Genomic DNA, 13,651 nt, shown 5'->3' with positions numbered 1-13,651 from the left:
AGGACTTTTAGAAAACTTGGAGTTGTTCCTTGGCCACGTACATGCAAATCTACAAGAAAGGTGAGATTGTGGACCTCAAGGGGATAGGCACTGTTCAAAAAGGAACACCCCACAAATGTCAGCATTGCAAACCGGGGCCCAGTATGCTGCTGCCATTGTTGTAAACAAACAAGGGCAAGGCTCTTGCCAAGAGAATTGTACAAATTAATTCTTGAGATAGCTTCCTGAAACGTGTGAAGGAAAATGATCAGAAAAAGAAGGGAGCCAAAGAGAAAGGTATTTGGGTTCAACTGAAGTGCCAGCCTGGCCCACCCAGAGAAGCACCCTTTGTGCAAACCAATGGAAAGGAGCCTGAGCTACTGGAGCCCATTCCCTACAAATTCGTGGTATGATCAATGTTAAAAAAAAAAAAAAAAAAGACCACAAGACTGTTAAAAAAAAAAAATGAACCTCTTCAAGAGGAAACCATTTGCAAAGCAAAACTCTGAATGTATTTGGTTTTTCTGCTTAGTGCCTTTAAATATTTCTTTAAAAAAAGAACTTGTCTGACCCCTGCTAAAAGCTCCATAAGGAGAGGGACGTAGTCCCTCATCTCTGTCTCTTGCACAGGAACCAGTACATAACAGTTGCTCATTAAATGCTTGCTAATTGAATGGGTTAAATACTAGATGGTTACTTTATGGAAACTGCTTGATGTTTACTTTCATAACTAGGGGAAACTGAAGCTGAGTCTGGAATAGGAGTTCAGATAAGTGCTAAGGATTGTGCAATTAGCAAATTTATAAGTTATCTGATGGTTTATAATCTCATTTTATTGCTGTTGCATTCATTTTCATTCTCAGCACCTGGGACGTACATTTAAGGCATTCAGTAATGTACTAATTACAGCCATGCCTTGATTTTGGTCTCTATTAAAAGAATGCTGTAAATTTCAAAAGACTTGTATTCACCCAAAAACCAAATATCAGCAGGATTTAACATACCAGAACCCATTACCAGAGCAAAAAACACACATCTGCTAATTCCTCCTAATTATTCTAGTGCTAATCATTCAATAAATACTGAGACTTCTAGATGCTGGGCAGGGCGGATACTGTGATGGGTGAGTAATCATGTAAAGTTGAGGACATGATGTAAAGGAGAAAGATATGTACTGTTAACTCTTTTAGAGGCTGCCCATCTAGTAGCAACACAATGCAGATGTGGAATTCTGGCAAAGGAATGGACTGCTATCCTCTGACGGCCAAGTAGATGCAACAAATGGAATTCACATAAGTCTGTCCTTGGACAGTTCCTGTTTGCTTCATTCCCAACAAAGAAAATAAAACAACTGAAAGGTACATGGTGAAATATTTTTAAAAGTGGAATGGAAATGAGAAAATGACAAGAAGGATGAGGGTAGATGGAGTAAGTCTAAAGAAGGAAGAAGAAGGGTGCCTGCGTTAGGTAGAACATTCAACCCTTGATCTGGGGGTCGTGAGTTTGAGCCCCATTTTGGGGGTAGAGATTAAAAGGAAAAAAGGAAGAAAAAAAAAACCCCAAAAAGCAATGTGGATGGAACATGGCTGTCCGAAGCAGCACCACAGACCCCTGGGTTCAGGAGACCTCATGGGCAGCAAAAACGGTTTTAAAACGACCACTGATAAGGGGATTAACTATTTTCTGTTAGGTTTTAGTACCAGGTTCCCAGTGATTCGACCCCAACGGGAAGCAAGTTCAGTGGAAAAACTGACATCTGATAGCGGCATATATTTACTTGTGAGTCTTTGCAAGCACAGCTCTGAGGTTTGAGAACAATCTCAGTCTATACAATGTCCGTGTGTACAGGGCGATCAGTGTGCGTATCTTAGCCGTGCAATGGTAAGAACGGCAGGGCCAGCACTCCGGTCTCCTGATTACCATCCTGGTGTCGTGAGCGGTCTGGGAAAGGTGGCTTGGTTGTGGGAAACCACAAAAACGATGTAAAAGTAAAATGCAAACTTATTTGGTTAAATCCGTCTCCACTGAAATCCAGAAATTGCGCTGTGTTTAAGAGGAAGAGTCAAATCATCTTTTACGAGAACACTGGACTACATCGGGATTTTCTGTTGGGTCTTATGAATCTGGACAGAACATCTCCCCTTTTCCTTTTATATTTTCCTCATCCTCTTCTTACACCGCTGGTTGAAAACAGGGGAAGATCCCATGAGGCTGTCGGTGGAATGGGAACCATAGCTGCTGTCCGAGTCATCGGGGCTCTGGGGGATCCCAGCCTCGCTCATCCCGGACATGGGCTCCTCGAAGACGTCACTGCCCAGCACACCATGTCCAGAGACGTTGCCTTCTTCGCTCTCTTGAGGCTCCATTTTCACATGGGCAAGATTCCAAAGAGGGGAAGCGTTTACCTCTGTGCCTAGCAATGGAAGAACACACAGCTAGTGGTTAAGCCAAGGCCGGAAACAAGTATTTCACTCAGGGCACAACCTTTGAGCTCAGTTTTTACTCTGATTCTACTTAGCTGGAGAATTTGGTTGTTATCCTCTGTTCAAAAAGCTACCAGCTCCAGCAGTGCGTGGGTGGTGGCTTAGTCGGTTAAGTGGCCGATTCTTAATTTTGGCTCAGGTCATGATCTCATGGTTTGTGGGTTTGAGCCCCACATTGAGCCTGCTTGGGATTCTCTCTCTCCCTACCTCTCCCCGGTCACCTCTCTTTCAAAAAAAAAAAAAAGCTACCAATTCTCAGTATTTTCCTTTCTACTTCCTCCACTCTCCTTTACCCCACCTCACCCATCCTCCCATTTTCCCTAAACCAGTGAAGTAAAACCACACAAGTACAAAGATTCTGTCTCGTGGCCCAAAGGCAGGCACAACCACAGGCTCTTGTTCAGGCGTTGTTTCTTCTTTCCTTCCTTCCTTCTTTAAGGCTGTCCTGTTTTCCTGCCTTTTTGAGTCCCTGGTCCTCTCTCCTTTTATGAACTTAATGATGACTACAAAATGCTGCCAGCAGGTCCCAGACTGCTGAAAAGAGACAAGGTTCCTAAGTCTGCAACGATTTCTCTCTGGCCCTCCTGTCTCTGTGCTCTAGCAATACTGTTGTGTAGTTATTCTTCCATGTGAAAGGTTCTCTGCTCAACACTTTAAAAAAATGTGGCCTAATTCTGTTTAGGATTTGTGCATAGATGAAATCACAATTTATATTTGTAAAAAACTGAGTATCTAGGCTAATTTGCAATCTAACTAACTTAAGGATCGAGTCGTCCTGATTCCTAAGGTGATCACAGAGTCTGGAAGAAGAGGCAGGTACCTCTAACTGGGTAGCCCTACTTCAATCCCTTTCAGCTACAATTTGTTAGGAGCACTCTAGCAAGGAAGCCCAACTATTTAAACATTCCTCCATCTACCTGGAAGTTGTCTAATGCGTAGAAGCATCGGGAAAGAACAGTACCGCATACTACATGATGAAGGGGACATCTGCCCACCCATCTGGGTCAGCTAAATTAACCCTGGTAATAACAGGATAACACGTATTGCGTCTATGTCCTAACTAGGCAAGATTTTAAATAATGCCCGTACAGTTGTGTGAATCCTCCCTTCACGGATTACAAAGAGAAGAGTGTTGGTATCACCAGATCAGCGGGGCTGTACTTGTTCTTAGACTTTCCATTCTTCTGCCCACCTACACTGTTTCCTCTCATCTCCAGAGTTTGATTCTGAAACGCAGAATGCCGAGACCGGCAGATCTCCCAGAATCAAAAGTCGGTTGATTCCTCTTACTTGAAGCCTGTGGCGAAGCTTCGACCTCCAGGTTCGAGGGGAAGCGCTCACTCTGAGCCCCGAGCACTCCCATGGGCAGTGACTGGTCTCCAGCAGTAAGGTCAGCCTCCACTTCCTCACTGACAGGGAAGGTGATGTCGCTCACAGGCTCTTCCTTGATCTTCACAGGTTTAGTGTCCTCTGTGGCCTTCTCAGGATTGACAATTCTTTCATACTCCTCAGATAGTTGCTTACTAATCTGTTGGCAAGAAAGAGTCATTTTTCCAAAGGAATGTTAAAAGCAAAACGAATAGTCAGGTTGTGGCATCCCATGGAAAAGACAACATCGTTTACTTTTTTTTTTTGGAGCATAGTTGACACATGGACTAAATTTGCTTAAGGTGGTTAGTTTGCATTTGTAAATGACAGAGACATGTAAAGAAAAGTTGTTTGCAGAAAGCTTGTGTGTCATCAAGTTACACAAAGGTGAAAGAGGCTCTGTTAGAGATAAGGCAAAATGGGGACAAAAGATTACATTTTTGTCATAAAAACTGTTGTCATATATACCCTAGGTGGCTAATGAATGGTGTTGGAAATCTGAATCACTTAGCAAAGACTTTTTTGTTGGGTGTTAAAAAATCCTTATGACATTTTAGATTTGGGGAAACCAAAACAGTGAACAAATGACTTAAGGCCACAAAGATAAAGAGATACACAAAATGGTATCTCTACCCACTCTTCCACACTTGGGGAGTATCACCTCCTTCTGTTTAGTTCTGTTTTTCATAGCACTTAATGCCATCTGAAATTGTTTTGATCATTATTTATTTGCCTGTTTTTGTTTCCCTCTCAAGAATGCAAATTCAAAGGACTTATTCACTATTACATCCCACAGTGCCTGACTCACAATAGGACTCAATGAATATCTGTCGAATAAAGTGTGCTAACCACATCCTCTCAGATTCTCCATACCTGTCTATAATTTCTTCCAGAGGAAGTGTTGTCCATACATGGGACCACGCACTGGCTAAAGGAGGCCCCGGGGTCTGGCCAGGTCAGTGATGAGGCCAATGGAACACAGCCAGAGCCAGGTGGAGAGCGTGTCAGGCCCACTCTGTTCCAAGACCCATGCCCTGCTCTCTAGGGTAAGTGTCGTGGGATCCTGCTACCACCCGTACATCACACATTTTTACCCACTTCTCACGGGGTCACCTCACCTGTAGCATGTAACTGTGATAGTCCTTGATGCGGTGCTGCCAGAACTTCTGGAGGGAGAGCACACTGCCGATGCCCACCTCATGGAATACTTGCTCCATGACGTCGGGGAAAGGAGTCTGCCCCAGCCGGGCCTCCCGATCCACAGCAAAGCGCAGCAACTTGGTGAACTTAAGGCAATACTCATGTGCCACATCAGTGAGGGTCTCCAGGACACTTTCATTAGCACACTCAAAGCCTGCGTGGGCCAGGATTGTGGCCACTGCCTGGTAAAGGAGCTGCCGGCAGGAGTGCCAGCTGAGTTCCGTCACAGGTTCCCCCTTCCCGCTGCAAGGGGACACACGACAGTGTTATTAGTGCTCTTGCACAGGAGTCACCTGTCCTGTCTCCCTAAGAGTTTTGTAATTTCAGTCAAGCCACTGGCCCAGCCTTCTAGGGGATTCTATGCACGTTACGGAGCCCAGTTTCATCTTGCTGCCGCCAGGGCATGTCTCAACAGCTCACAGTCATCTCTGCCCTCCTCCAATTACACAAAGTTTTAATAGGCAACACATGTCTATAACAAACAATATAAACGAGTATCAGGTGGATAGGAAGCTTCCTTTTACCAGCTGCTGGACACTGACCACTTGTAGGATACAGTAACATTTAGCATGATAGCTGATATAGGGCTCACGGTGTGCTGGCTACTTCACCGCAGCATAGGTTCCTCACGTGCTGGGTGATAAATGGACCTTCAGAAGTTCACAGTCCCAGTTAGGAGATTCTTCTACAACTAAAACAGACCATTTGTAGAACTGAGAAAGCAACTCAATTTTATAAAAGCAATTTAAAATACATACAGTCTGCAAAGCATTTTTATCCTATCCTGTGCTTAGGGTCCATATTATTCCCATTTGGCAGGTGAGCAAATTAAGGCTCAGAAGGGCTGACCAAAAAGAAATTGTATAGGTATTATCGAGAAGTTGAGCTTCTAACTTCAGGTCTTATGTTCTTCATAATACACCATTTTGCCCCTACTGTAGAAATCTTCTTTAAATTAAATTAATTGTTTGAGAGAGAGAGAGAGCAAAAGTGAAGGAGAAGGACAGAGGGAGAAAGAGAATGCCAAGCAAGCTACACATTCAGCATGGAGCCCAACACAGGGCTTGATCCCATGACCCTAGAATCATGACCTAAGTCAGAATCAAGCGTTGGCTGTTTCATCGCCTGAGCCACCCAGGCGCCCCTATAGAGATCTTACTCTAAGAAAAAAAACTTCAAAAATCTGTCTAATCTCCTAAAAACAACTTCTAGCAAACTTCTAATTATTCAGAAAAATACAAAATTCCTATCGTCTGCCTCCCTCTGACAAAGGAAGTAAATGAGTAACGTAAGGTACACACTTGGCAAGTGTCACCATGTACAAGAGGGCGTATGGAGCTCTCCACCCACTTTACTATTATCTGCTCAGGAGCAACTACTGCAATCCACGTAACAGCTGAAAACAAAACCAACAGTCAGGTAACTTTTCATTTACTATTTTCACCATTATTTCCCATGGCTAGTCTCCAAAGGCCAAAAGCTAATGGCCTCAGAAGTAAATAAATAGCTAAACCAGTATTGCTTTATTTGAGTAACACATGGACTTATTTCAAAGGACAATAATTCTTTTAGCACCCCCATAGCTGATACAGATTATTTTTGTCAAACATTTCTTAAATGTGTATAAGACAAACTAGTTATAAACTTCTGATGTTTACAGCTCTTCCTAACAATTAAAATCAGAGGTTTGGAAGAACAAATATTAAAATGCCTACACTATGCTAAGCAAACTACACATTTAATGCAATCCCTATCAAAATACCACCAGCATTTTTCACAGAGCTAGAACAAAATTCTAAAATCCTAAAAAAGACCCTGAGTAGCCAAAGCAATCTTGAAAAAGCAAAGCCAAGCCAGAGGTATCAGAATTCCAGACTTCAAGTTATATTACAAAGATGTAGTGATGAAGACAGTATGGTACTGGCACAAAAATGGAAACAGAGATCAATGGAATAGAACAGAAAATCCAGAAATGGTTCCACAACTAGACGGTCAGCTAATCTTTGACAAAACAGGAAAGACTATCCCGGAAAAAAGAGTGTCTTCAATGAATGCTGTTGGGAAAACTGGACCACTTTCTTATAACATATACAAAAATAAATTCAAAATAGCTGAAAAGACCTAAATGTGGGACAGGAAACCATCAAAATCCTAGAGGAGAACACAGACTGTATAACCTCTTTGACATTGGCCATAGCAACTTCTTACTAGATACATCTCCTGAGACAAAGGAAACAAAAGCAAAAATAAACTATTGGGACTTCATCAAGATAAAAAACTTCTGCACAATGAAAGAAACAACAAAACTAAAAGGCAACCTTCAGAATGGGAGAATATTTCAGAATATTGCATATTTGCAAATGACATATCTGATAAAGGGTTAGTGTCCGTCCAAAAGCTATATATAAAGAACTTATAAAACTCAACACCCCAAACTCAAATAATCCAGTTAAAAATCAGCAGAGGACATGAATAGACATTTTTCCAAAGAAGACATCCAGATGGCTAACAGACACATGAAAAGATGCTCAATGTCAGTCATCATCAGGGAAATACAAAAGGAGAATGGGTTAAGTAGGTGATGGGTAGTAAGGAGGAGCTTGTGATGAGCACGGGGTGATCTATGTGAGTGAGGAATCACTAAATCCTATACCTGCAACTAATATTACACTGTATGTTAACTAACTGGAACTTAAATTAGTTTTACATACAACTACAAAATTCTAAATAACAGCATCGGGCACCTGCGTGGTTCAGTTGGTTGAGCATCTGAGTCTTGATTTCAGCTCAGGTCATGATCTCAGGGTTGAGGGATCAAGTCCTGCATTAGGCTCTGGACCGAGCGTGAAGCCTGCATGAGGTTCTCTCTTTCTCTCTCCTTTTGCCCCTCGCCCCCACTCATGCCCTCTTTCTCCTCTAAATTAAAAAAAGCTTTTTAAAGTTAAAAATAAACAGCATCAATTTAATATGATGAACAATATAATTTTGTTAAAGCTAAACTGCCTTCAAAATGTAAATATGGTACTGATGAGCACAGGGCAAGTGTTCTGAGCTTGTGCCATGCATGCAATGACACAGTTCCCCCTCCCTTTTCCACTATCCCCAGGACTTTAGAACCTTTGATTATATAGCGCATCAGGACATCATCGGGTCTCCACCTGGTCCAACTGCAACCCTTACATATTAAGCCTATTGCTGTTCTTTTCTCATTAATTTGGGACAATTAAAACAGTAGTAACTATTATCAATAAGCACATGCAGTGAGTGATATGCAGTATTATTTACGAGTTTTTTAATTTGTTTTTTATTTTTGCTAAACGCATATTTAACCTGAATCTAATCTTGAGGAAATAACCAGCAAATCTTGTGAGTGGGACATTATACATTTCTAAATGACCCGAACTCTTAAAAAAGATTTATATCATTTTTTTTTTAAAGAGGAAGCTATTCTAATTTAAAAGACACTAAACAACCAAAGGCAATGCATGAAGCTTTGTTAGGTTCTGGATTAGGGAAAAATAGATCTACAAAGATATTCGGGAGACAACTGGAGTAATCTGAATATGGAATTACTAAATGATATTATTTAATTATTGTTCATTTACTTTCATGTGATAATGGTACTGAATTACATAGGAAAGTTTCCTTATTCTTAGGATAAGGTAAAGAATTTAGAGGTGAAAGAATGCTTCAGAATTAAGGGATGAAATATTGAGATATGTACAACTTCAAAATATTTGGTAAAAAAAGGGTGTGTATGTATATTTATTATGTATATATTTCTCTATGTATACACACTTATACATATGTGAGAGAAAATAAATGTGGCAAAATGTTAACAATTGGTAAAATCTGATAAAGAGTATTTGGGCATTTTTTGTATTATTATATGAAATCTTTTTTCATGTTTATTTATATTTGAGAGAGAGAAAGACGGAGTGTGAGCAGGGGAGGGGAAGAGAGAGAGGGAGACACAGAATCTGAAGCAGGCTCCAGGCTTTGAGCTGTCAGCACAGAGTCTACTGCAGAATTCAAACCCAGAAACTATGAGATCATGATCTGAGCCAAAGTCAGATGCTTAACTAACTGACCGACCTAGGCACCCCTCTTGTGACAACTATTATTTTAAACTTTTCTTTGGTCTGACAAATTTCAAAATGCAAACAAAAAGTAATTATTTGGCACCGAATGCAAAGTTACACAATGAAACCTAGTAGTAGCATTAGTTTATAAGGCAGTCAGTCATTCGGAGGCCTTGGAGTAGGGCTTCTCAAACTTAAATATACATACGAATCTTCTAGAGATCTTGTTAAAATGAAGATTCTGATTCAGCAGGCTATGCAGGCCCTGAGACTCTGAACTCCTAACAGGCTCCCAAGTGATGTTGATGCTGTTAGTCTTGAGTAACAAGGATCAAGAACATTTTTATATTATTTCTTAAATGATGTTATCAAAATGAAAATACAGTTGACCCATGAACAATGTAGGAGTTAGGGGTGCCAGCCCCTCCATGAAGTAGAGAATCTGCATACAGCTTTGAACCCCCAAAACTTAATGATTAATGGTTTACTTTTTTTTTTATGTTTATTAACTTCTTTTTAGTAATCTCAACACCCAACACAGAGTTCAAACTCATGACGCTGATATCAAGAGTCACATGTTCTTGGGGCACCTCAGTGGCTCAGTCGTTTAAGTGTCTGACTTTGGCTCAGGTCATGATCTCATGGTTCATGAGTTTGAGCTCCGCATCAGGCTCTGTGCTAACAACTCAGAGCCTGGAGACTGCTTCAGATTCTGTGTCTCCCTCTCTCTCTGCCTTTCCCATTTGCGCACGTGCGCTCTCTCTCTCTCAAAAATATATAAAACGTTAAAAAGAATTAAGAAAAAAAAGACTCACATGTTCTTATGACTAGGCCAGCCAGGTACCCCAATGACTACTAGCCTACTATTAACTGGAAGCCTTAAGTGGTAACATAGTCAATTAACACATATTTTATATGTTACATGTATTACATACTATATTCTTACAATAAAGTAAGCTAAAGAAAAGAAAATGTTACTAAGAAAATCATAAGGAAGAGAAAATAGTACAGTACATCTACAGTACTATCCTGTAAAAACATCTGCATGTAAGAGGACCCGCACAGTGCAAACTGGTGTTGTTCAAGGTCAACCGTACACAATTTAAAAACTCTTATAAAAAACTTGATGGACTCCTGATAATATGAGAATAAGTCAGTCCACGAATCTCAATTTTAAGACACTGAGCTAAATCCATAATCTACATTTTAAATTAAATAGACTATGCTCTGTGGATTGAGACTGTGGATTCTTTTACATACCAGTGTCATTCCTTGCCCTGAGTAACAGTGGTTGGCATATAATAGGCACTCAAATACTTGTTACATCAAAAATAAAAGATAAGGGGCGCCTGTGTGGCTCAGTTCGTTAAACTCAGTTTCTTGAATTCGAGCCCTGCATCAGCTCGGCACAGTGACTGCATGGAGCCTGCTTGGGATTCTCTCTCTCTGCTCCTCCCCTGCTCGTGCTGTGTCTCTCTCAAAATACATAAACTTAAAAAAAAAAAAAAGATACAGACTCTGGATTTGGAAGATCATTTCAAGTCTTAGACCTTCCTATTAATTGACCTTGGCCAATTACTCTTATCCTCAGTTTCCTCACAGAAATATTATTACATGCTTAACAGTGCTGTTGTGAAGATTTTTTGAGAAAAGTAAGATAGAGCAAAGCCTTCTCTTACCGATAAAAGTCACTCTCTGGATCACTGTGCCGGATCTGGAATGGTGCATTGGGATTCTTACAATCCAAAGGCAGGAGGTCATCAGGAAGAGGAGGCGACCCAGGGCAAGAGGGAAGAGGTTCATTCTCTTCAGTCTTTACACCTTCTGTCTGTTGCTGACTCTGGGCTTGAGCTGTGGCAATCAGGTTGCGCAGACGTCGGTTGTGCTGGATCAGCTGAATGGTATGGATGGTGAGGCTGCATGGCTCTGAGGGGATGTCCAACATAGTGGGGGGCTTGGGCTTATTGGCTGAGGGTTGATGCAGGGGTGGGTCATGGACTTCCACGAGACGGAACTCCCGTGGGAGCAAATCAAAGGAACTTCTGTTGGTCTGGCTTGATGAGATTGGTATCTCTCCCCAGTATCTCAACATTTTGGAATAACCTTTCAAGTTAAATATAGTGATGACCTAAAGCAGTGTTTTTAAATCTCTAGGTTATAAGCTTCCGTAGTGAAAAAGATGAAGTCTAGCCAGTTATTTACATCAAAAGTAGGCTGTTCAACATCACTTAGGAAATGTCAGTGTCAACAACACTGTAGGACCAAAGATGTTCTCCCTGAAGAAATTAAGAGAAATACAACTGTTAGATGCCAGTCACCAGTCACATACAATGACAATTCCTACTGGACTGAACCACAGGTGGAATTTGGGCCATTAGTAGACTAACAGCTGCAATAGTACTGGAAGCTCTAGTGGCCATTTTTCCGTCTCACCCCACTAACACATTACTAGAACGATCATCATGCCCAATCTTGAACAATTTGCAAGGCAAGATACTTAAATGAAACCTGAAATATTTATTCGAATATTTTGATACATCTGTTCTGAATTAGTAGGAGAAAAGGGAGTAGAGGGAAAGATAGGAAGAGGTAGTTCTTATTCTGTGTCTGTCAAAAACATGAGCAATATTTCAGTGGATCCTGGTGGAAAAAGTTATTGACCAGTAATCTAAATGGTCTTATGCATTGAACTTGACATATATACAGAAGAATCTGAGTGATTTCTGCTGCCTCCTAATTGGTATCCCTTCCTCCAGTCTCTCCTTGTGTCTAATCTATTCTCCAGTGCTGCTATACTTATTATTAAAACTCAGATCTAATGGCTTCTCCTTGCCTATTGGAAAAAGTCAGCCAGGGGCACCTGGGTGGCTCAGTCGGTTAAGCCTCCGACTTCGGCTCAGGTCAGATCTCACGTTCGTGGGTTCGAGCCCTGCATCCAGCTCTGTGCTGACAGCTCAGAGCCTCTGCTTCAGATTCTGTGTCTCCTTCTCTCTCTGCCCCTCCCCCTCTCATGTTCTGTCTCTCTCTGTATCAAAAATAAATAAAACATTAAACATTAAAAAAAAAAAAGTCAGCCAGAATTCTTTGGCCTACCATTCATCAAAATTTGCAATCTGGCTTCAACCCACCTTTCCAGATTCACTGCCCATATGTCTCTTCAAGTTGAGCAAATGTTTTATCAAATGCCAGGCATTATGGAAGGAACAAAGACCACTGCAAGATCCCTGACCTGAGGTGAGGGAGAGAAATATAAACAATATTTTGATCTCAAAGTGTGCAGAAAGAGTTGCTCTAGAGACACAGACCTGGTGCAGTGGAGCACAAAGAGCGAGCTTCCTGGAAGAAATTACCGCTCTCATTCCAACATCTATCAGACTACTTAGTTTCTTGAGAATATCATGTATTTCCACAAATCGACCTTTTAAGTTGTGATCGCTGCCAGAAATGCCCTGCCACCCACCACATTCTTGGCAGACTTTTATTCATTCTTTTTTTTCCCCATAATATTTTATTGTCAAATTGTTTTCCATACAACACCCAGTGCTCTTCCCCATATTCATTCTTAAGTATAGGTTAAGTTACCACTCGCCATCACCGCCCCAGTAAATCTCCCTTTATTATATTCTCACAACACTTCTCATGTCTCCATCACAGCATTTATGCCTGGATTTGAACTGGTCCTTATCTCGGTCGATTTTATTCTCTCATCTCTCTCCCACAACCATGATCTTTGTGCAGTGTCTGGCACACAGTATACCTGGCATTTAGTGAGCGCTTACTATGTGCCAGGCTTTGCCTTTGTTGTTTAATTCGGTTTCCCCAACTGTCTCAGTTTTTAAAGGTGGAAGCTGTCTTTCCCAATATCACAAATGACGGAGGGAGACAATCCAGATAGGCTGTTAGCCACTACACTATGCAGTCTCAATAATTGGTTTTAGGGGAAAAAAAAAAAAGAATAAACAAAGATCACTGAAAAACAGATCAATAAAGGGACCCCTCGTCTTTAAATTCACCGAAAAGAGGACGAAGAATAGGCACCAAGCTCAAAGAATGCACAGGTCCCTCGGGGCTCCTCGGTCACATCAGCAGGCGCAGGCGACAATCACAGAATCCTGGGGTTACCTGATGCGCGGCGCAGCCGGGAGACGAGGAGGTCTGGGCCTGGACGGAGGCATAAAAGCGCCACTATTCACTGCCGCGTCGCAGGAGCTGGGCCGGACCACGGTGTGCCTGGGAAAGGCCTGAGGGGAGGGTCGCGGATCGGGACCGGAAGACTGGCTGGTGGGCTAGTGGTCCTAGGCTGCCGGAAGCGCTTCTTCTCAATCCGGCTGTGCCACCGGAAGTCATTACAATCTGGTTGCAACCTCTAAAGATGTCCCCGTGCTGAGAGCTCCTCGGTCGCCTTTTTCTGTGTTTTTTTTTTTTTTTCTTATTATGACCTTCCCGTGATATTCACCTCTTCGTAACGTGGCGGGTGGTGAAGGAGCAACTCCTCCATCGCTGTTTAGGGAAGCCACCGGGCGCTGGGAGAGGGAAGCG

General features: G+C 41.9%; 1 protein-coding gene across 6 annotated transcripts; it reads right to left on the bottom strand.

Moving 5' to 3' along the window:
- Positions 1-791: 791 nt before the first annotated feature.
- On the bottom strand, positions 792-13,427 carry SUPT7L (SPT7 like, STAGA complex gamma subunit). 6 transcript variants are annotated; one of them, XM_029938049.1, is made up of 6 exons: positions 13,126-13,427; positions 12,241-12,341; positions 10,792-11,388; positions 4,949-5,273; positions 3,753-3,990; positions 792-2,392 (listed from the first exon to the last, which is right to left on the bottom strand). In XM_029938049.1, exons 3-6 carry the CDS (start codon positions 11,202-11,204, stop codon positions 2,130-2,132), a joined length of 1,239 nt encoding a protein of 412 aa, XP_029793909.1. In that variant the 5' UTR covers positions 11,205-11,388; positions 12,241-12,341; positions 13,126-13,427; the 3' UTR covers positions 792-2,129. The 6 variants fall into 6 exon arrangements, with proteins under 6 accessions (XP_029793909.1, XP_029793910.1, XP_029793913.1 ...); XM_029938050.1 differs by having other exon boundaries at positions 13,151-13,427; XM_029938053.1 differs by having other exon boundaries at positions 13,235-13,427.
- Positions 13,428-13,651: the final 224 nt, after the last annotated feature.

Source organism: Suricata suricatta, chromosome 4, assembly GCF_006229205.1.
Source record: "Suricata suricatta isolate VVHF042 chromosome 4, meerkat_22Aug2017_6uvM2_HiC, whole genome shotgun sequence".
Taxonomy (NCBI): Eukaryota; Metazoa; Chordata; class Mammalia; order Carnivora; family Herpestidae; genus Suricata; species Suricata suricatta.
Note: the sequence above shows the minus strand (reverse complement) of the source record. Positions and strands in the feature narration are given on the sequence as shown.

Excerpts from the sequence above, each read along its gene's own strand:
- SUPT7L (XM_029938049.1), bottom strand. The coding sequence starts at position 11,204 with ATGTTGAGATACTGGGGAGAGATACCAATCTCATCAAGCCAGACCAAC. Across the intron at positions 3,991-4,948 it reads ATCACAGTTACATGCTACAG|ATTAGTAAGCAACTATCTGA; the intron begins GTGAGGTGACCC and ends TCTTGCCAACAG. Across the intron at positions 2,393-3,752 it reads AGCTTCGCCACAGGCTTCAA|GCACAGAGGTAAACGCTTCC; the intron begins GTAAGAGGAATC and ends TTCCATTGCTAG.